Below are 22,941 nucleotides of genomic sequence, written 5' to 3'. Positions count from 1 at the left end.
AAGTGAATATTTTTTCCAAGTAATGATATGCCTCCAAACATGTGCCACATTTGAGTGTTGAGAGATGATCTTTGAAACACACTGAGACTATGAGAATAGTATTTGAACTATGCCTGTCTACGGGACTTTGTAAATGTAATTACAGTTTGTTTGTTTGAGGGGGTTCTGGGGTATAAAAGCATGACTATTTTATCAACTGATCACATGCTGAGATGCTTTGATGTATTTTTGCTTTTTATGGGATTTATGTCAAGAGAAATATTAGCTGGCATCTTGTTGGGAGTGCACCAGAAAATATTTGCATGCTACAGATATTTGTATGAGCATCACTATAATATTTCTAGATAAATACGCCCAATGGAGGAAGCTGAATGTTTCAGTCAAGAGATTTTAAGAAATATATATATTAGGGAAGGTCTTATTGGGCTCAAAGCAGATTTCATAAATTGATTTGACACACATGGGAACTGAACTTCTTAATTTGTATGATTAGATCAGCCCCAATGTGTTAAACCATTGAAGTTCTGTTTGATTGTTTGTTTGTTTGTTCATGTTTTTGCTTTTGTCAGACAAATTGTGTTCTTTTCAAGAATTTTTTTGTCCTTTTCTATGTGCCAAACAATCATATTGTCCTTGAAATTGTGTGTTCATTATTGTGATACTGAAATGAAATTGTGTGATGACGCTAGCATTTACACAATGTTATTGTAAATTATTGAATTATGTTTGTCATGTCTTACTCTCTCATCTTAGAACAATATTTTATTGTCATGTTTAGAGGAAAAGATTGAATGCTAACAGTCACCAAGTTTGGTGTGCTGTTGAAGAAAAGAAGCAAGGATCAAATGAATAGAACTTATTTTAAGTTTTTCAAGTTTTAACAAGTCATATTCAAGAGTTCAACAGCTCTTTTAAGATGCTGAATTGAAAAGATAGTATTTGTCAATAACATTTTTGTTATCGTGTTTCCCCATCTCTATGCAATGAAAAACAAACTCAAGATTTTAAACATGTACAGTATGTTCAGGGATTTGTGAGCCCTTACATTGATGCTTCATACAAAATAAGATTTTTAACTGATATTTGGCTACGTACACGTACAACCCATAGGTACATATATGTGGGACCTGCAAAACTGTCATCTTGAGTCTGATTCGGCATTACTTCACACTTTTATGTCTTGGACTGTTTTTGTGTGCAGTAGGCCTAATTTGCAAATTGTATAATGTGTGCACAGACATATTATATTCTGAATTTAGTGTAAGACTGATCACAGGTACTTCATGTATGACTGCACAATTCAAATTGTTATGCTTGGGACCACAAACATAATTATTCTAAATTCAGTGTCAGACTTATCACAGAGTATATCATGTTTGACTGCACAATACACAATTCAAATTTTTATGCTTGGGACCTAAAAAAAATCACATCGTTTTAAACTCACAACTCACATTAAAATAAAAATCTTCTCGGCAGTTACAGTAGTCTACATCATATGTTGTGATGTTTCTGATCATATTCTATTATGATGATGATTATATTAAACTTAAAGGAAGCCAAAACCCAAGAGAGATGTGGTTTTAGTGAAAGCAGCAACATTAGTAGAACGCATCAGTGAAAGTTTGAGGAGAATCGGACAATCGATGCAAAAGTTATGAATTTTAAAAAAGTTTTGGTGTTGGAACAACTGGATTAGGAGACTACTAGAGGTTATGTTGTCATGTGTGGGCAACAATATAAAGAAAATATAAGGGAATTCCACGAAAATTCACTTTTCTAGCATAATGAAAGAGCACTTGACTAACCGCTTTCAGAAAGCAGGGGGAATAATTGCTACCCTTAACATATGTCAGTATCAAGTTGATGAGATGTGTAGTTTTCATGATTTTCCTCAAACTTTCATTGATGTGTTGTACTAATGTTACTGCATACTGCCATGTAATAATCATGACATTGTGTTTTCCAGTGATTTGGAGATATTTTTGTGCTGAATCTCTCAAGCACAAACAATACACATCTGTTGTCCACTTTGTGATTAATTACTGTAAAACACGATATATTCGCGAATTGGAGCCGATGGCCTTTTTTGTTTCGAGAAATTTTTGCGAATTGCCACTTGCGTTCAATGCATATAGTGTAGATAAATAATTTCACGTGCATTTTAATTTCACGAATCTTGGCGCTCGCGAAATTTGCGAAATTAGAATGCATGCGAACATTTCTCATTTTACAGTAATTGATCAGAGTATAGTCAAGCAGGTTTTGTATTCAACTGCACATCTTTTTCATTTGTTGGTTTGGAATAATTCAGATTTAGTGCTGGGATTTTTACCTTGACAGAGCCATAGCCTTGCTTGAGTACAAGTACTCATTTGTGCATGTGTGTGCACTTAAAGGCCCGAATTCAGGAAGGTGGTACTATCTTTGTCCATGGTTTAAACCATGGACAAAGACCGTAGTTTTGTATGGGGCACCAAGTGTCGCATGGCCTATTTCGTTACGAAGTCAGTCATTTCGTCAGATCATTCATTTCGTCAGCCAAATGGCCATTTCGTCGATGAAATGACTGATTTTTTGATTGAAAATTTTCTTCATATTCCACCAAAACCTTCCACCAGGTTGTTGAATTTCACTTCTAAAAATGCAATAAGCTTCTTCATATATCATGTGGGAGGGGGATACCCTGTCCCACACCCTCCCCCTTCTGTCCACCCATTATGGTCTTATACTGCACATTGAAGATGCACACTATGCAAAAAAAGAAAAGAAAAGAGGTGACAGACACCACAAGGGTAGTGATTCACATTTCCTTGGTATTCTTTTTTCTTATGTTTGGATTAGAAATATTATTAATGTCCCCCCCCCCCCCAAACAAAAGAGTTTGCATTACAAACAAAAGTGTGCACCACATTGGTGACTTTCAGTTCTAAAAATGCAAAATCTCCTTCCTGTGGGAGGGGGAAACTCCCCGTCCAACACCCCCACCCCCCCCCCCCCCCCCAAAAAAAAAAAACCCAAACCAATATTGAACATATTCATTTTAGCCCCCTAGAAAAATATCCATAACATATTGTAATGTGTTGTCCTACGTCATATATGAGGACATGTTATCTTATTTCTAGTCGTACATTGTTGCAAAATTGACTGCAATGTCTAAATTAGCGATTAGTCTCATCAATTGATAATGATTAACATAGGACCTCTACATATTGTAAGTACCCTGAAATGCAACTATCTACTTCTCAAATGTCAAATTTTCCCTTCCCTGGGATGGGGGCTAGCCGCCATCCCAGACCCTCCCCCCACTCACTTGCCTTGCTCTGTTGCCTGGATTCTACCACTTTCTTAAAGGGGAAATCCAGTCCAAATATAAGTTAGTCTAATGGGAAAGAGTAAAATATTACGAGTTCAACGGTAAAATTTTGATCGAAATCAGATGGAAAATAAGGAAGTTATGACATTTTGAAGTTTCGCAATTTTTTTGGGAAACAGTTCTTGAATGGTCAATATGAGTATGCATATGGCAAAGTGAGCATGTCATTCCCTCACACCTTGCCAGATAGTTTGTACACAAGCAAACGCAATTACGCCCAAGGCTCAAATCCTGATATATCAAACTGATCACTATTCTGAAGTTATTCAACCAGAAATAACATCATCTTTCAGACTTAAATGATAGAAACATTGAATTTTCGTCATTTTTTTTGTACACGATCAATGGAAAATTGTGAGGTTATGACATGGTCATCTCACTCATTTGCATATTCATATCCACTGTACGAGAACTGTTGTGCATAAATTAGCAAAACTTCAAAATTTCATAACTTCCTCATTTTTTATCCAAGTTCAGTCAAATTTTTACTGTTGAACTCGTAAGATTTCATTCTTTTTTATCAGACTACCTTATTTTTGGACTGGATTTCCTCCGTAAATGAAAATGTTTGCAAGTACAGCTGTATGTGTATGAGTTGAATTTTATGCAATCCTTGTTAAATATTGTCTTTCAGTACTCATTTGGAAAACATAAGAGACTGTGAAATTGATATTCATATGTTCTAAATGAATTTTTTGTGTTAAAAACTTGCTTCTATTTTGCCATCCACATCTAGTCGTGAATATGAAGAGTTTTAATGCAAAACAAGGTAACTTCAGTCTTGTTGTGATGTCAGATACTTGCAATTAAGCCTGCTGAAAAACAAAGAAAATAAGGAAATATTGAATGTCTTTATTCATAACTTCAAGAATATTCCTTGTTGTGCAACAACTAAGATGTCAATGGGAAATTTTCATTTTGCTCTGACATACTTTGAAATGTTCAAAAATAATGCTTTACCTATTTTTGAACAAACTGAGAATGAATAAGAGACTACTCTTAGTGGAAGACCTTATAGCATTCTATAATTCTTACCTGTATATGTTATTGGTCATATTTGCACTGCCTCTTGTATGTGCTTGTTTCACTTTATTCACACATATTTTTCTTTGGATGATGCTTCTTTCATGAAAACAGTGAAAATAGTGACATGCATATGGGGAGAATTTTACAATCCTATAGGCTATTCATAGTCATGACATGATAGTTACCAAAATCTTGAATAAATCACAGTAACAGTCATAGTTTAAGCGTCATAGAATTACATACATGACTTTACTTTCAGAGGCATTGGTCATTCCATTTGTGGATATTCTGTGTAATTTCTGTTGCATCTTTCAGGCTTTAATGGCTGCAGGCCAGGTAAAGATGACCGAGTGACAATTTTGCTGTCATCCGTCGTCAAGGAGATAAGCAATGGGTGCAGGCTTCTTGCTCCCTTCTCCTCGTACTGCAAACAAGGACAGCCACAGAGCGATTCGCTTTGTGCCTCCAATACTTGTCGCCGTCTGCCAAGTCGTCAGACTCGAGAGCCGCCTTGTAGTGCGTCCCGCGGGGACAGTGTAGCGTGGTCGTTCTTTCATTGGCATGTAAGTCATGGAGACCAACATGATTCCTGTTGGTTGGAAGAGAGCTGTTGTGGAGAGCAAAGTTGTGTACATGAGGTAAGTAATCGTTGTCATAAAATGCCTTCTTAATAATCTATCTCAATATACTCCATATGTCTGACTGGTTTATACTTTCTTTAATAAGTACTTTTGGTCAAAGACAGTTACACTGTACAAGATGTACTGCTTTCATTACTTTTATTGTAGGGGAAAGTTTGAACATGATCCAAGACAGATACAAATTAACAGGGTGATTTGCTGCGTGCATTATTCAATACTCTTTCAGTCATTTAAGTTCAGTCAACTCTATCATGTGAGATGATTTATAAACAATCAAGTATACATTCTAAATTACAAAATAAATATTAAAATTTCTATGGACATATGCGGATGAAGTAGACGTTATGACCATGACATGTACATGTACTGCCTGGGTACTTTGAATTTACCAAAGCTTTTGAACTATTATATACAGTGTATATACACATACATACATACATACATATGTAATATAGACATATATGTTTGCTTAACATTTTTTATGTAAAAACAAACATGTATGTGTCTAAAGAGATTGTCTTAGTCTGAGACTGTTCTCTTCCTACCACTTGTTTTTGATAGATTTATTATTATTATTTTTTTAATAAGGGGTATTTTTGAATGACATATTAAAGAAAGTCCATGAGCTACGGAGTCATATATTTTTCTTTATGTGAAATAACAGTTTTCTCAGAGTATAATTTTACACTTTTTTTTTTTCAAGTTGACTTTACAAAGTAGAGTAATATCAGAAGCAGAATCGCAGAAGTCATAACAGAATTGGAAATATTGTGAGAAAGTTGTAGAATATTCCATGTGTTTTAGCAAAATGTAATATAATAATTGATGTTAAAGGGATGGTATAGTTTTGGTTGAGATTTGGGATTCAGATTTTTTACTTTTTGGGAGGTAATTAGAAGCCACCAATGAAATATTAAAGAGGATATAATTTGAAGAGAAATTCAAGTTATTTGATGGAAATGGGTTTTGATTTCACTGAGACATCAAAAACCAAAAGATACAAAGTTGTCCTAATAAAAGGTAGGTCCCACCTTCTAAAAGGACCTCTTTTTTATGGATATCTAAGCTATTTTAAAATGAATTTTTATATTCTCAATACTTTAGCAACTCTGGTGAAGGCATAAACTGCAGTGATCAAAGCAAGTCAGCTGCCATGGATGTTGGCATTTACATGGCAAGGAATTTTCGGTTCAAAATTCTGAACAGATGATCTCTGAGAAATCTTTGAGTGTATTCACCCCATTTGAAAGCTCTTGTGGTGGCCTGAAGTGATTTCATGATCAAGAACCAGAGAGAGAGAGAAAAGGAAAGGTTTTTACAAAAGAAAGACTGAAAGTTTTGAGTTGCATGCCCTTGTCACATGTTTCTTCTCTTGGTTTATAAATTGGCAGTCCTAGCGGACAGCTTCTGCAATCTCCAGAAGAGGTGAAGACCTACCTGAGCACTGATGGCACGTGCAAGTGTGGCCTGGAGTGTCCCATCATCCTTGACAAGGTCTTTGACTTCAACCCCTCTGTGGTCTGCAAGTCTCGCACGGCTGAGGAGGCAGCCAACGACAATGGCCTCACCAACCTGTGCAACCACAAGCGCAACGTTGTTGCCATGGCAACATGGCTGGAAAGCGTGGAGTTTGCCCGGGTCAGCGATGGGGCTGTGCCAAACAGACCAGGTAAGGTGGAGTGGTCAATGTTATCACATTTTCTTCCCTTTTGTTTGTCAATGATTTTAATCTTTTTTTTTTTTTCAAAACTGCTGCAGCAATAGACTGGATTCTTAGTACAGCTGATGCTTACATTTTTATGCCTCCACTGGAAGGGTGCTGGAGGCATAATGTTTTGGGGTTATCCGTCTGTATGTCTGTACATCTGTCCCCATTTGTTTACGCGAGAACTTTAAGAGTAATATTGAGTGGAATTTTACCAAACTTGGTCAAAGTATAAAGTATGATAAGGCAATTACTTGTTTAGATTTTGGGTGAAATCGGCCAAAGTTCAGAGGTCAAGGTCAAATCATGAAATTGTATCTGTTTAGGCGATAAATCAAGACTGGATTAAGCAAATTTCACCAAACTTTGTCCAAGGATATATAATGGGGCAATTAATTAAGTAGTTTTTTAGTGAAATCGGCAAGAGGTCAAAGGTCAGAAGGTCAAGGCCAAATGCTCAAAATTTCATTATTTCCCCCATATCTAATCTATGCAATGCCTGAAGGTATCACTCTTGAAACTTGTGTATACATGTACTACCAATTAAAGATTCTCCAGAGAGTTTCAGGTCATGAGGTCAAAAGAATAAAGGTCAGGTGTAAGCATTGAAATTTCACTTTTTTTTTGTCCATATCTCGCAAATGGTTCAAGGTATCTTCATGAAACTTGGTACACATGCATCTACTAACTGGCAGGGATTATCTAGGGAATTTGGGGGTCATGGGTTGAAGGTCAGAGGTCAAAGGTCAAGGTCAGCTCCTCAAAATTTTGCTATTTCCCTCATTTATGCAATGCTTAGAGGATTTTTCTTGAAACTTAATATATTTGTATTACGTAATGGAGATTCTCTGGGAAATCTGCCCAAAGGTCAAAGGGTCAAAACTCAAGTGAAAGTGCTATATTTCACTTTTTCCTCCATATCTTGAAAGTGACTCAAGGTATCATGAAACTTAGTACATATGTATGCATGTTCTACCGGGATGACAGTGATTCTCTTGGGAATTTTAGGGTTATAGAGTCAAAGGTCAAGGGTCAAAGGCCAGGCTGAAATGCAATTTTTTTTTCTATTTAATACTGAAATTACACTTTTTCTTCATACCTTGAAAATAACTCAATGCATAAACTTATAAAAGGGTCAAAAGTCAAGTAAAACTCCTTAAATCCCTAAATACATGTACCTGCACTCTTAGACAATATAGCAAACCTAGTTCAAGGAAAGTGAACATTCAACACATTTGTGACAAACCTGTCATTTCAGTATTTTGCCAGTTATGTGAAACTGTCATCACCCATTGTCAAGACATTGTACTATAGACCTATTAGGAGAACCATGCATTGTGGCGGAGGCATACCAGTTGCCATAGTGACATTTGTAGTTACTATCAGTTCTAAAAGGAAGTGAGTGCTTACAGGGATATGTGTTCACGTGGGGGAACCTATACCTCATTCCTTTTTAAAGACAAGTTTGGTCTCATAGGAGCTATTTTAGAACCTTTCATTCTAATGCTTTCCAAAATACTATTCACAGGCTTAAGGTACATATATGATGACATGACTTGAGTGGTTCCCGAGATGCTTTGCCTAGGCAAAATTCTTTTTTTTTTCTTATGTGACAGTTTGTCAGAAATAACAGACATGACTTAATTATGCATCTCATTCCACAAATTTTGTAGAGATAAGCTATAACAAGATGTAGTGTGGATCAGAAACAAAGCATCCATAAATACCACCTTAACTTCTTGTTATGGGAAACTTTAAAGGTTGATGTCAGGAATTATTTCATTTTTTTTTTGCAGAAAATTCTGACTTTTTAATTGACATTGAGTTTTTGCTGTTAAGCAGAAGATGCAGCTCAGTACTTCTAAATGAAGAAGAATTCCATTTGTTCTTCGAATATTTGCACAAATACAGACAAGAGCTGCACATCGTTATTGAGGACAGGTTAGGAGAGTTAACGTCATATGATACATACAATGTTGTTTGGGTATATGATTGGATTTGCAATGTTCTAAATGTGATACCTCAATGTTTGTATGTGATTTGGTAATTCATGTTTTGGCTCTTTCTCGTATTGTTGCAGGTCAAGGTGGAACCAGACTTTTACCCCGCTTCCCTGGTGACATGCAGTTTTCATCCTTCCCAAGTGGCCACATGTTACCCAACTCAGTACATCCAGGAACAGTACCTCACATGAACCAGATGAACCCCATGCACCACATAGATTCCATACCATTCGATGCTCACATGCAGCGCAACACAATCGAAGCCCAGCAGCATCAGATGCGTATGCTGTATGAGTTCCACCAACAATTTGGGACAAACCTAAAGCAGCGTAAGCAACGGAGTCAGTCTGAGAGGAACGACTTCTTTGCAGGGAACATGCCCATGCATCAGCAGATGCAGTATCCCCGTCAGGGAATGCCAGGAATGGCGGTGTCAGGGTTTAACAACCCAGCCATGGCATGCTTCCCTCATCAAAGGTTTCCAGTTGGCAGCGACTTCAGTCATAATAGAATGATAGGTCCACAAGCAATGATTCCTGGTCACCCACAGGGTGTCATGCTTCCACGTAACCCATTTGAAAATCCACAACATCCTGCTCTTCTGAACAACCCTCGTTTGTGTATGCCTGGCATGTATGGTGATGAAGCTGCCATGTTCCTCCCGGGGCCCACAAGTCCCACATTTCCTCGAATGCGCCCTCCAGCTCGCAGATCAAAGAAACAGAGGACCCAAAGTGCTGATCAGCTCAGTGTTCCAACCACCTGTTCTCCCATTCAACATGTTTTGAGTGAGTCTGATACAAGATCCATGTCTGCCAGCAACCTCCTTTCTGTGGCTGCCAAGGCTCAGCTGGCTAATAGGCAGCAGCAGGAGGCTTTGAGCAAAATGCCACACCTAGCTAGTCAGCTTCTACAGCTTTCTCCAGAAGAAATGGCCAAATTTTTGCACATCCAGCAGAATCAAAGTTTCCTTCAAACCAATCAACACCTCTTGCCAGTAAAACCTCCTGAAGGTGTTCATTCCCTGGAAGAAAAAGTATGTGAATCCAAAACAAACTCAAATGAGAATGAGCACAGTGCAACTACATCTTGTGCATCCGCCAGTCAAGAGTTGGCAGAAAGTGTTGAATCTGTGAAAAATGCATCAGAGAGCCAACCTGATGACCAGAGGGTAGGCGACTCTTCAGGCAAAGGCTGTGATGATTCTAATAGTCGAGGAGATGGCTCAGCAGATCACAAATCATCAGACAGTCAAGTTAGTGAATCTGTGGAACTTCAGAACCTTCTGCAGAATGGGAAGAGATTATGCTGTACTGAGGGACAGTTACAAGAGTCACAATCTAAATCCTCTATTCAGTGTCTGGAAAGTGCTGTCAATAGCTTAGAGAAGCAGTCTCAAATGGAGAGTGAAGTCAGAACAGAGACTTCCCAACAGGGTGATCAAAAGACTGATGAGAAAACAGAGGTTGCTGATACTGCAGCTGACCAAAGTGAAATCTGTCATCCTGAAGATCAACAAAACCAGTCCAAAACTGATAGTACTGTACAAGCCAAACCATCTGATGCAGAAAAAGAGAGGTCACAAATGAATAAAGAGTATTACTTGGCTATGATAAAGAATCCAACTCCCAGTGTACAACAGTCTGCAGCAAGTTATCACATGATGCCCGGTGTTCCAAGATTGCCTGTCATGCAGGGACAAATGGTACCTCCGATTCCCAACATGGCAGAGTTTATCCCAGTAGGACAACCACCTGTTCCTTGGGGAGGCCTGCACAATCCTGCTCTTGCAGTGCATGAAATGGAAATGGATCTTGCTCCAGGTGGGTCCAAGAAGAGAAAGAGGAAGGGCAAGAACCAGAGAGCAGCATCTTTTGACGGCCTTCCCCCACAAGAAGGTCTGTTTCCACAGCAAATGCCCCAAATGATGCCTTTCCCTGCTCCACAATCCTCAATGACACAAATGATGATGAACCCTCACCCAAATCCTCAGTTTAACAATCCAATGCAAGCCAATCAGTTTCATGGGTTTGGTGCAGGACCACCTGGAGTTGGTTTCATGCGGCCCCCTTTTGCTGACCAACATGCAATGCCAGGACACAACATGCATGTTCCTCCTATAGAGCAACAAAATGTCCACAGTCTTCCTGTCATTGTTCAAAGTGCTCTTGAAGAGGCTCAGATGAGGAACATGCTGCCTCAGCTCCAACAGCAGAGACAATACATCAAGTCCACAGGGCCAAAGAAGGTAAAAGATATGCTTGCTGACCTGCGCAGTTCTAGCCAGGGAGCTACCACTAACCCTGATAGTGCTGGAGGAGATCCTCCTCCCAATACACAGCAAAACACTGAACCATCTAGAATGTCAGCAATAACATCCTCATCGGAAACAGCTGAAGCTTTGCAACCAGTTATTGATACAGCGCAAATAGTATCATCAACCAAGTCTTTGCCGCAGAGCAACAGCTCTGGTCAGCAACCGTCATTACCACTTCCTGGGGAAACTTCTGATGTTGAGGAAAGAAGTAATCAAGGTGTAAATCAATGTCTGGGCAAGGCAGTATCATCACCAGATCGAAAAGTTACAGCTCTTCCAGACTCACAGGCACATGTGACACAGGAACATTCGCAAGAGACCCAGATTGTCCTCGAACATGTCTCTGCTGACGAGCAGCCAGAAGAGAGTCCCTCTGTGGCGTCGGTTTTGCAAGAGACCAGTGCTGACATTGTGCAAATAAGTACAACTTCTGTTGACAGTTTACAAAATCAGTTACCCCTCCAAGTAGGATATGTACATGGGGAAATTGCACAAGTCTCCATTAGTGAATCTCATAAAGCAGCAGACTGTTCAGTTTCTCATGGTGATACTGACATCCATCAATCATCTGCCAGTGTGTCTTTATCTTCATCTGAACCGACTTCTTTTACTGGACCAGCTTCATATGAGGAAGAGATTGCAACAACACTTCTATCCATGACAGAACAGCCCATGGACTCTGCAGCCTGTGGTGACTCTGAGGAGATGCAGACTACTGTCATTTTACTGCATGATGAAGCACTTGGTACTGATGTTGATAATCCAAATATAAGTGAGAGCAGAAGTAGTTCAGGTATAACAGAAGAAGATACTACACTAAATGTTTTTAATGTCTCTCAAGTGGGGGATTCTCAATTATCTGAGGAAGTGGTCAACCCATCCAGTGCAGATGAAGGACAATTAACTTTCCAGCCTGGCACTGAAGGTTTTGAAAAGTGTCCAGAGACAGAAGGAGACCAAGAGGACAATAGAACAAATGATCCATCAGGAATTTGTACAACAAACATCCTGATAGAAGACAATCATGATACAGGAGATTTATCAGCTGAACGGGTATCGGATCCAGAACTATGTAGTGTTCCAGTTTTGGGAGACATGGACAAGGAAATGGTGTGTGAGATGACTGAAGTTTCTAACATTAATCTACCATCTATGTGTGAGCAGAATTCTGCTCAAATGTTGAATATAGGTGAAAGTATTGTTGAAAATCAAGCTGGTAATGAAAACCATGTCATGGAAAGCTACCCAAGGGCTCCCATTGAGCAGGAAGAAAAAGCGGAATGTACTACTTCGGGTGAGGCATGTACCATCACCAGAGATCAAGATGAGAGCTGTGGTGATCAAGTTTTGAGGGACTCCCCATTAGGAAGTGCAAGTGATAGTCTTACAGCTCCTAAAAGCTGCACAAATTCTGAGCCCAATGTTGGAGCAGAGTGTACGGAAATACATGATACCAAAGAAATGTGTGAACCGATTTGTGATGATGCACCGGAGGAATCATGTGCAGTCGAAGCATCAAGCGCTTCATCTAAGACAGTGAGTGAAAGAACTCTAGTGGTATGTGATGAGTCCCAAACAGAGTGCAATGTAAATTCTAACAATTCCAACCAGAGTGAGCAAGTGATAGCATTAGATGTGTCAAAGGATGGGTGTGGGGACTGCAAGGATATTTTTTGCAGTAAGGAAAGTCCTGTAGAAGCAGAAAGTCAGAATAATAATGGTTGTGATAACAAACTTAAAACTAGTTGTGTCAGTGGTGACAAAGGCGCAAAAGAGGAGCCTGTAAACAGTGATTCTATGCCACAATCCCACGAAACTGTCAATTTAATTGAAAACATCTCACCTAATCAGGACAACAGCACTGTTTTTGATGAATCTTCCAAATGTGATACGAGCCAGACAGTTGACTGTGAGAAACAAGATTGTGATCCACCAGTGGATTCATGTGACGAATCTTGTGTCGGATCTGCGGTCCCTTCCAAGAGTTCAGTGCCAAATCTTTTACGAGAAGCAAACATAACTGATGTAGCGCAATCCACAGTGGACCAAGAAGCCAGCGAGCCGAAGACAATGGTAAGCGCCAAGAAGATAACCAAGTCGGGGGATCAGAAAAAAGATTGCAAGGAGGAGTCATCGAGAGATGGTGCAAGTCGAATGGCGCTGAGGGACTCGTCTTTAAACAACATTCGGGAAGTGGTGCCAGTATCGGAGATGACCAAGAAACCATTGGACAAATGTGATGGCACTCTGGACAAACCCAGTGATAATGGCATTTTAGGTGAGTTGCTGCCCTAATGACTTTCCTGATTGTAAAATGGTGGTGATACCTTCATCTCTCTAAAGATTATTTTTGGTTCTGTTTCTATTCGTAATCTTATCTCCCTTCCTTCTCGACACCTACATGTTATGTGATATTATGTTATGTTGTACAGATGAATGGCTCCGAAAGAGACAATGTTCCACTTAATGGCTTTGGATGCCATTGAAGGAGGCTTCATGTTCAGAGACTGACATATATCTAACTCCCTGATTATGTGATCAGGTTCCCTAATTTAAAAGTTTCCATTCTTTTGGAATTATTTTGACCGATCAAGTGAAGTGACACACAAGAATCTCCCTGATTGCTCTTTGCAACCTTAGTGATTCTTTTTTTTTAAACCCGTTGAGGATGGTTTGATTTTGCTACAACACACATTTCCCACAGACGCTTGCCCGAGTATACTCTGGACTCTGGACTGGGTTAAGTATAAATGTTGGGATTTGCACGATACCTCCTATAGACAGTATTTCAAATCCCGAGCTTCAATCAATCTGTACGTTCCCAAAAGTCATCACCTGCTTAAATATGGGTTAGTCGATGTACTTTTGAACGCCTCTGGTAGAAGAGCGTAACGTATTTAGAAAAAAAAATCTTTCAATAAAGAATTTGTCTATGATATCCATTTCTGCAGCATCATTACCTGTGCACTACTGAAATGTTCTTCTATAGGTTTTTCAACACATCCATCCATATATCTTGTTGCAATCTGATTATGGGCGGATTTTTAACATTGCATTGCATAAGGGTGGTGAGTTGGCTCAGTCGGTAGCGCGTCTGCCTCACGATCCTAAGGACCCGGGTTCGAACCCGAGTCCGGACTGAGCGATGTTTTGTGTAAACATACCATCCCCTTTAGCAAGAGGCAAAACACTCTGTCCCTCGGATAGGACAGCAAATGGAGGTCCCGTGTATGAGAGAGTCACAGCTCATGCACGTACAGTAAGAGATCCCGCTTCATTTATTCATCGCAAAGAGCAGGGTGTTTAACCTGATGAAGTGGTCCCACCTCACATCCAACTGGACCCCATGGAAGACCAGCTTAGCGTAGCTGAATATGGGCTATCCAGCCATCTTCTCAGATGGAAATGAACAAACAAGCATAGAACCTCAAAATAAGGAAGTCGTGATATTTTGAAGTTTCAGTAATTTTTCAGGAAACAGTTCTTGATTAGTCAATATCAAAGGCCCTGTTTACCTTTGGGAACAGTGATTTTAGAAATGTTCAAGATATCACATTTAATGCACATGTGTAGGTCTGTTGTATCACAAAACATCCTACCATATAAAAGTTTTGTAATAAAGCCTAAAATATAAGGAGATATCAGTATTTTTTCAGTAAACCATAACTGTAGACGGTTTAGTCTGGAAACATTTTTATTATAACTATTGTTCACATTTTGTGTATTTAACAATGCTTAACATCGATTATACAGATTCAAATTTTTACAGTGGTTGTTTCTATCCCTAACTGACATTTTAGAGCTATTTTAAAGCACTTATGCTGGGTCTTTGTTTCATCTGCAAATTGTAAATTATGCCTTTAATGCAAATTGTAAAGTGATGATGCCATGCCCTTACAATTTCCCATGTAGTTTGTTGAAATTTCCATTTTTTTTTTAAAATTCAAACACAATTATGCCCCATTCTCAAAATATCTAAGTGATCACTATTCTGGAGTTATTCAATCAAGAATAACATAATGTTTTACAATTGATAACAGAAACATTGAATTTTGTCATTTTTTGTACACAATCAATGGAAAATTGTGAGATGATGTCATCTTCAGGTCATTCACTTGCATATTCATATCAGCTTTACAAGAACTGTTTAGCGGATATTAGCAAAACTTCACAATTGCATAACTGCCCTAATTTTTATCCAATTTTGGGCGTTTTTTTTTTCTGTTGTACTTTTTGTTGTATTTTTCTCTCTCTTATCAGAGTAAGTTATTACTGGACTGGAATTCCTCTTTAAGTGCATACTGCAAAAGTATGTACATTATCATTATTGTAGTTTTAATTGAGTGTAATGGTGCAAAAGGATGGGTTGATGAAGAGCATATCATAGTAATAGATGTAGGCCTACAGGTTAAAGGGTGATATCAGTGTGCAATACCCAAAACTTCTCAGGAGGCAAATATTGCACGCTCAACAGCAATAGTATACAATGATATGTTCAGCAAATATCACATCATGAGTAGTCAATCAATTAGACAGCAAGAATCATTGTACACTGACACTGTAGATGTTGTATGAATGCAGTACATGACCATTGAATGATGGGCAGACAGATTATGAAGAAAACTATGTGCTGTGAGAGTGGAACCTTTCCTGTGTATCATTTGGGTTATCTTTTATTTGTATTAACCATCCATTTTAGTATTCTTTTCGCAATCTTATATTGATAAGAGGTAGTGTTGTATTTTGATATCAGAGATATTATTGGAAAAAAAAGGTTATTTAAAGTGAATCAATTCAACAATTTGAGAGATGAGTTTAAAAAAAGAAAGTTCCATGTGTAAGAGGCACCCAGTCCCATGGTGTCTGTACTTAACATATACAAGAGAAAATATTAGCAGCTTCATTTGAAAAAAAGAAAAGAAAAATTGATGAATACAACTTTCTTTTCCTTTTCCACCCTGTTTTAAGCTTAATACATTGTACAAAATAAAAGAATACTCTTAATTTTAAACAAGCTGTTAAAAAGTCTGTTTTAAATAGTTTCAGGAGCTGTGTTACTGGAGATCCTTTATTTTCAGTGTTTTTTTTTCTCATTTCATTAGACATTCAACCAATGATTGTACTAATTTGCAAATTCTTCCAGGAGATATGAGGAAATTTTTGTTTTCTCTCTCTCTCTCTCTCTCTTGCAGCTTTACGTGTCTATCCTCTTTTTTTTCCTCAATTTGTTGGCCAATCGACCAATGACTGTACATATAAGCAATTTGCAAATTGTTCCAGGAGATGTGAGGAAAAATTCTCTCTCTCTCGCATCTTTACCTGTCTTCAGAGCTGATGTGCAAAAATTAGATTAGGGACAGCCTGATGAACAATTTCCTTTGACATGCCTTTAACTGGAATTCAATGCCAAGTGAGCCATTTCTTGTCATGCAAAGTGTGGCAGCCATTTTTGCCGTGCTGCTTCTCTGACAAGTGTTCTTGAAAATATGCTGTTACAGTGGTTGCCAAAGTTCTGTTTTTAGGATCATGAAGTCATATCCTGAAAAATCTTTTCCCTGACAAATTAGAAAGAAGAAACATATCTGTTGAATGATATTGTGAAATGCACAGTTAGTATGTGACGCAAGATGTTGAAATTTAAATGTCAGGAAATTGTGTGTTTGATTTGACAAGGCACTGTAGTGATGCCTCAAATGCCTATTCACTGTGAGTGTAACATCTGTGTATTCCTCCCCCACTAAATTATAATTTGTGGTAAATTTGATTAAATGACTTCATCCACTTGTCACTGTAGTGTCTGACAGTAAAGGGACTAAAATATATCTTGAGCAGAATTATGAAGGTTACTATGTGTCATTCAAAGAAATTAAGTAACCTTCATAAGTAGTGACAATAAATTTGTCAACATCACAAGCAAGGAATTATCTGCAATTTACATGTAATTCCTTTCATTGTATCAACTGTCATTTATGTACAGTATGTGTAGTTTTCTTTCTTCTATTTCCAAAATTCCATCTGTCTTTTGTGTTTCCTTTCTGCCTTTATTTGTCACAATTTTCTTTCTGGGATGCAGTTTTCTTGTAAGATATTATGTAAAGAGATATCAGCCAAGTTGTTTTTCAGCCAAATATTATTGGATGTAGTTGTATCTTGTAAAGCTCTCATGTTGGGTTAAAATGTTGAATTGATTTTTATGTCATGAATGAGCAATCAAGTTTACATTTATAGAATCTTTCTTTAAAAGAACTATGTCTGGTTATGAAAATGCACGAAAACAGCAATGTGCAAAATATTATTTCTCAACCCTCCCTCCCCCCCCCCCCTGGATTGCAGGGAACTGCAATGTAGTATGTTGCTGTAGGTGGAGCGTGCTGTGTGGGCCATGAAGTGACGAATTCTTGGGCATATTCGAGTACAGAACTTAAAATGCCAAACACACTACTTGTTTATGAACGGGGACTTGCCAAGTAAAAACTTTCAATATTAGGATTGTCTTTTGTTAGTCCCTCTATTCTTTTTGTGAAAGGTGAAGTAATGGTCACTAGTCCCTCGCGACCGCTACATTACATTAACAACACGCTAAAGTGACCGACATGTAGCAGTTCGTGAAAATATCTGTATGCAAAAATTTCAGCTCGTACCGTGCTTCTATGCACTAAAAGTTTTACCATTATATGGTATTGCTGAAGTGAGATTTCATTTTGGTTATAAATGTGCACTTGCGCAGTTTTTTTTTTTTTTTTTTTGTCGTGTGTGCCCTAAGTTCTGTCAATCCCATTGGTAATGTATTATGTACAACCTGTATAATGTCAAAGACACTTTAAGAAGGTTGCCACTAGAAATTTAAAAGTAATGTAAGTTATTTGTTGCCTTTATCTTTGCATGTGTAGTACAAATAAACCTCAGTTTGATTTCACATTGTATCTTAAATTGACTTTTTGTGATCATTTTAAGGACTTGTTAAAAGTCACATTTCGGTAATGAAATAGCTATTGTAGTTGACTGACCAGTGAAGCATTCACCATGACCAGCTTGGCGAGAATTGACAATCTTGCTTTCATGTCCTGCCATTTTTGATAGCTTAGTAATAATAGGTTCACTTTTTTTTTTACCCCTGGGCATTTCATTAACAGTTAATAGCAGTCTGTTACTGTAGGAATCAGATGACTAATTCTTTTTTTACCTGAAATCCAGGTTTTCCATCATTCCCATCCTGTGTCCATCACATTGTCTCATGCCAGCCCCTGTCATTCTATTGAATTCATACAATTAGAATTGAAGTAGACACTATATAATATCTATATATATCCATATATCTATATCTAGATACAATGTATATAAATATATGTAGTAATTACTCCAGTCAACTGAAACAGATTCTCTGTATGTCTATGTGATAGAGGTTGTGCAGGTTGTGAAAAATTCAAAGATTCTGTTTTCATAACTTATTCTCAAAACTTCCTTTTTAAGGGCAAAAACAGATCATAGAGATTTCTAGTCTCTCATTGCACACTTTCTGTGTCTTATTTGAAACAAATTGGAGTACTGAGCAGTGGTGATTGTATGGGTGTAGATAGGATTGCATCTCTGAAACAGGTCAAATAAAGATGGTGGTGTAATTTGAATATCATATATATTCCAGAGTAAAATACATTGGCATATTATAAGCTCAGATAGATGAAATCATGGTTTGCTAGTGAGAACAGAGGATTTTGATCCTTTTTTTCGTCATTATGAGAAAATTAACTGCAGAGTGTGTCAGTGGTGAAACTTTCACTCTGTACATGATACAGGGATGTGCTCCATTTTTTTAGCCACTCTCCCACAACACACACACACACACACACACACACATGCACATATACACACACGCGCTCTGTGTAGCTTCTCTTTTTCCCTCTTTTGATGTCAAGCTGTTAAAGAATAATATCTGTACAATGGCACTATTATGCTATTTGCAGATTTGGAAAAAACAACAAACAGATGTAGTACTTCAAAATAAGTTCTAAAATGTGAGTTGGTAACCTTATACATTTTAAACTTACAATGAATCTGCCACAAATGTACCGTACTACGGGGTAGCAAACAAACATGATGAGGTAATACAGGCATGAATCTTCAGAGTAGATTGAGCCTAGTTTTTATGATATAGGCAAAGAGAGAAAGAAGTGTGGTTAGCCATCTCCTCTGCATTGGTTTACACATAGGCTGCTTTGTCTATGGATAATCTTGTATTTAGCCCCACAAACAATGCAGATCAGTCAGATGCCATCGTGATGGAGCATATTATGTGGGTTTCGAGACTTTTAGTCCGTTCAGTTATCAGTTGTGATTCCTGGCATTTTAGTTTTGTTTTTGTAATTGCCCTTGTTGTTTGTTTGTTTTTTCCCCTTTTTAGATGAAGCCTCTTGCTCTCCAGAGCACAAAGATCAGACTTCTTACAAGAGGCAGTTTGAAACGGGTGATCTAGTCTGGGGGCAAATCCGCGGATACTCGTCCTGGCCGGGCAAGCTCGTTAGTGAGACGGAGGTCAAGGGTCAGAAGAAGAAAGAGGAAGGCAAGGTGAGTGACATTGCTTGTGCATTCTTCAAGTTCAATCTACTCAGAAGATGCTCGTTTAGAATGCTAACACAGAAGTCATTTTGTGGGACTGTGTCTGTAATCTTGATCTCAGTATTTCTCCTCTGTATGGTGCTGTTATTCCAAGTTAATAACACTTATTGAGTACTTGTCAGGTACAATTAACTTGTTGGAATGTTATCTCAACAAATGTATATAATTTATATATCTCACATGGTCTATATAAAGTGAGAACTGGACACTGTTTCATGAAAGTTGTCAGCCCTGATAAGTTATTAGTCTGTGACAATTTCAGTCAAATCCGTGGTTTTGATTGGCTGAGAAGCTCTGCTCACTGACTGTTAGTTACTATGGTAATTGTCATAGACTGACAACTTGTCAGGGCTGACAACTTTCATAAAACGGTGTCCTGAGTATGAATACTGTCTTGTATAGGATTCTCTTTTCACCCTTTGAATGTGCCCCATCTTGTATCTGATTGAGCTCCATTGCTATCTTCTTTATTTTTTTTTCATTCTGTGCAGGTGTGGGTGATGTGGTTTGGGGACCATTCCTTTACCCAGGTAGAGCCAGACAAGCTCAAGACTCTCACCGAGGGCCTTGAGGCACACCACAAAGCGAGGACTAGGCATAGAACGAGGTAAAGGGGGCTTAACGATCCTCTTTTGTTACTCTCTATGTAGGTCAGACTCCTAATGCCACCCCTCCCCCTTCCTCCCCACCCCCCCCCCCTTCATCAATCCCCTGTGTTGTGTCATGGTACAGTTCCCTTCTATCGTGTTCACATCTCTGACAAGGGCCACATTTAGTCACTCCCAACCATGGATTGTCATTGGAATGGGACAGCGCATTAGTGACATGACAATAAACACATCACTGCCATTCAAGTACCTCTGAATGAGATAGAACATTCTCGTGAATACCACAGGGAAAATCTGTTTTGTCAGTGGAAAAAGGTTTGAATTCGGGGACAAAATGATGTGAAGGTTGTATACAGGGGGATGGGGCCAGGGAATGTGTTACAGGGAATGTGCTACTTTACAGGGAACAGGTTTGTATTAAGTACAAAGCACATAAAACTTGAGTGATATACTTGTGTATCTTCTTACATGTTTTGAAGCTGAAACATTGGTGTAGCCAGAAAGAAACACTGCTCTGAATGTGTAAGGTTACATCTGTTGGAAAAAAAGGCCAAAAACAGAGGGGGCATCATGAAGTCCATTTTACATGTCCAATCATGAATGACATCCGTATGACTTGTGAATCATGCAGGATTCATGCAAGATACTGTATATGCCATATATTTAGTGAATCTAATTTTTCGCGAATCCGGACTTCCTGACGTTTTTTTTGTGAGTGGTTAAATTCACGTTCTTGGAGTACAGTACTGAATGGAGAAATAAAGCATGCACATTAGGATCAGACTCAATATTTTTGTGTGTCTTTAAATTTGTGAAAAGCACCTGACTAGCAAAATTCACAAAAATAAAGATCTGGCAAAATATTTGGCGTATACAGTAATCTTTGGATTCATGTTTCTGCATGCTTTGTCAGTGCATTCTGAATGGAGTTGATCATTGTCCTAGCTGTAATGAAGTTGCACAGTTTTTCATTTTTGCCAAAAGCAGTTACATATTTATCAAAGGTTAACTAATTACAAAAATTTAGCGATAACTCACTTGCCTCTCCACACAAAATGGCTAAATGTGATGTTTGCCATGATTTGCAAACAGTTCTAATTTATTTTAAGCAATTTTAAGCAACCTATTGAGGACTAAGTACATTGTGTGTGGTAAAGCTGTGACAAAACAATACAGAAAAATAATTTGCTTTCATGAAATTATAATTGAGTGCTTTTTAAAAAAATGTACTTACTAATTAATTTCTTCTATGAAATATAATGGGTAGATTTATGTCTTTTTTCTTTTTTGATAACAGATACCGAACGCTGACTAGTAGCTTGGAGGCTGCCATTCAAGAAGCCATGATGGAGTTAGACAAGAAGGCAGAGGTGTGTATGCTGTAAACTTTCATTCAAGGTCCCATTTGTGTGTATGTATGTGTGTATGGATGCATGTATATTTTGTGTATCACAGCATGTAGTTGTTTTGTGTGTATGTGTATGAGAAGTGTCAATGATGCTCGGGATATTGGAACTGATATATTATGCATCATCTCATTGGGGGGTAGAGACTGTAAGAGCAGTTCAATGAACATGTTTATAGTGAAATTTCAGATACAATGAAGAAAAAATATAAGGTCGTAAAATTATCAATGATAGTATACATCTACATACAATTTGTTTGTTTGGCTGTCATGAAATTTTGATATAATGAAAGAAAGCTGCCTGTCCTGGCAGGACTTTAGAGTTGCCTGCAGATAAATAGGCAAAATGTAGTTGAAATTTAGTGTTTGCAAATATGAACAACAAAAAAGCTAGTGTTTATAAATCGTGGAATGATTGTAAAGTATGCATTCCCTGTATGAGAAAACACAAAGAAATTTTGTGTATTTGTGTTATTTTGTTTCTAACTCAAAAGCCAGAGAAAGTGTAAAATTGAAATTTCTGGCATGGTGGTGATACCTTGTGGAATGAAGTTGAGAGTACAAGAAATTTAATGTAAGAAACAGTACAGGTTCTCTGTAATTAAGATGTACAACATAATCACTGTATGATCAAAAAGCTGTGTATTTCAGTTCAATCATATCTTTATGCCTCTGCCATGAAGTGTCGCCAGAGGCATTATGTTTTCGGGTTGTCCGTCCGTCCGTCCGTCCTCCCTTCCGTAATCAATTTTGTGGACAGCGTAACTAAAAAAATGTTTTGAGGTATCCTAATGAAACTTGTCATGTATGAGTAGGTGAAGTTGTGCCTATCAACTTTTGGGCACACATGCTCAAGGTGGTAGGTCAAAGGTCAAAAGGTCAAGGTCAAATGCACAAAATTTCACTATTTCCCCCATATCTATGCAATGCCTGAAGGTATTTTCTTGAAACTTAGTGGATACATGAAATACAAAATAAAGATTCTCCAGAGAGAGTTTTGTGTCGTGAGGTCAAAGGTCAAGTGAAAATATTAAAATTTCACTTTTTTCTCCATATCTCACAAATGGTTCAAGGTATTGTATCTTCAGGAAACTTAGTACATATGCATGCACTGACTGGCAGTGATCATGTAGGGAATGTAGGGGTCATGGGTCAAAGGTCAGATGTCAAAGGTCAAAGGTTAAGGTCAACTCCTCAAAATTTTGCTATTTTCCTTATATCTATGCAGTGCCTGCAGGATTTTTCTT

The 22,941-nt window shown here is 38.1% G+C and overlaps 1 protein-coding gene across 1 annotated transcript in view; it reads left to right on the top strand.

Annotated features, from left to right (window-relative positions):
- The window catches only part of LOC139734705 (uncharacterized), a 28,535-nt gene that overhangs the window by 1,506 nt on the left and 4,088 nt on the right, over positions 1-22,941 (top strand). Inside the window, exons 2-7 of the mRNA XM_071645497.1 lie at positions 4,718-5,040; positions 6,435-6,712; positions 8,829-13,346; positions 19,467-19,630; positions 20,173-20,288; positions 21,587-21,659. Of these exons, the coding sequence (XP_071501598.1) occupies positions 4,973-5,040; positions 6,435-6,712; positions 8,829-13,346; positions 19,467-19,630; positions 20,173-20,288; positions 21,587-21,659 (5,217 nt within the window). The 5' untranslated portion in view covers positions 4,718-4,972. The remainder of the gene's footprint in view (positions 1-4,717; positions 5,041-6,434; positions 6,713-8,828; positions 13,347-19,466; positions 19,631-20,172; positions 20,289-21,586; positions 21,660-22,941) is intronic.

This window comes from Diadema antillarum, unplaced genomic scaffold (genome assembly GCF_040938485.1).
Source record: "Diadema antillarum isolate AM-2024a unplaced genomic scaffold, OU_Dant_1.0 seq00000541_RagTag, whole genome shotgun sequence".
NCBI classification, from domain to species: domain Eukaryota; kingdom Metazoa; phylum Echinodermata; class Echinoidea; order Diadematoida; family Diadematidae; genus Diadema; species Diadema antillarum.
The sequence above is the reverse complement of the archived record's forward strand: the minus strand, read 5'-3'. Positions and strand labels throughout refer to the sequence as shown.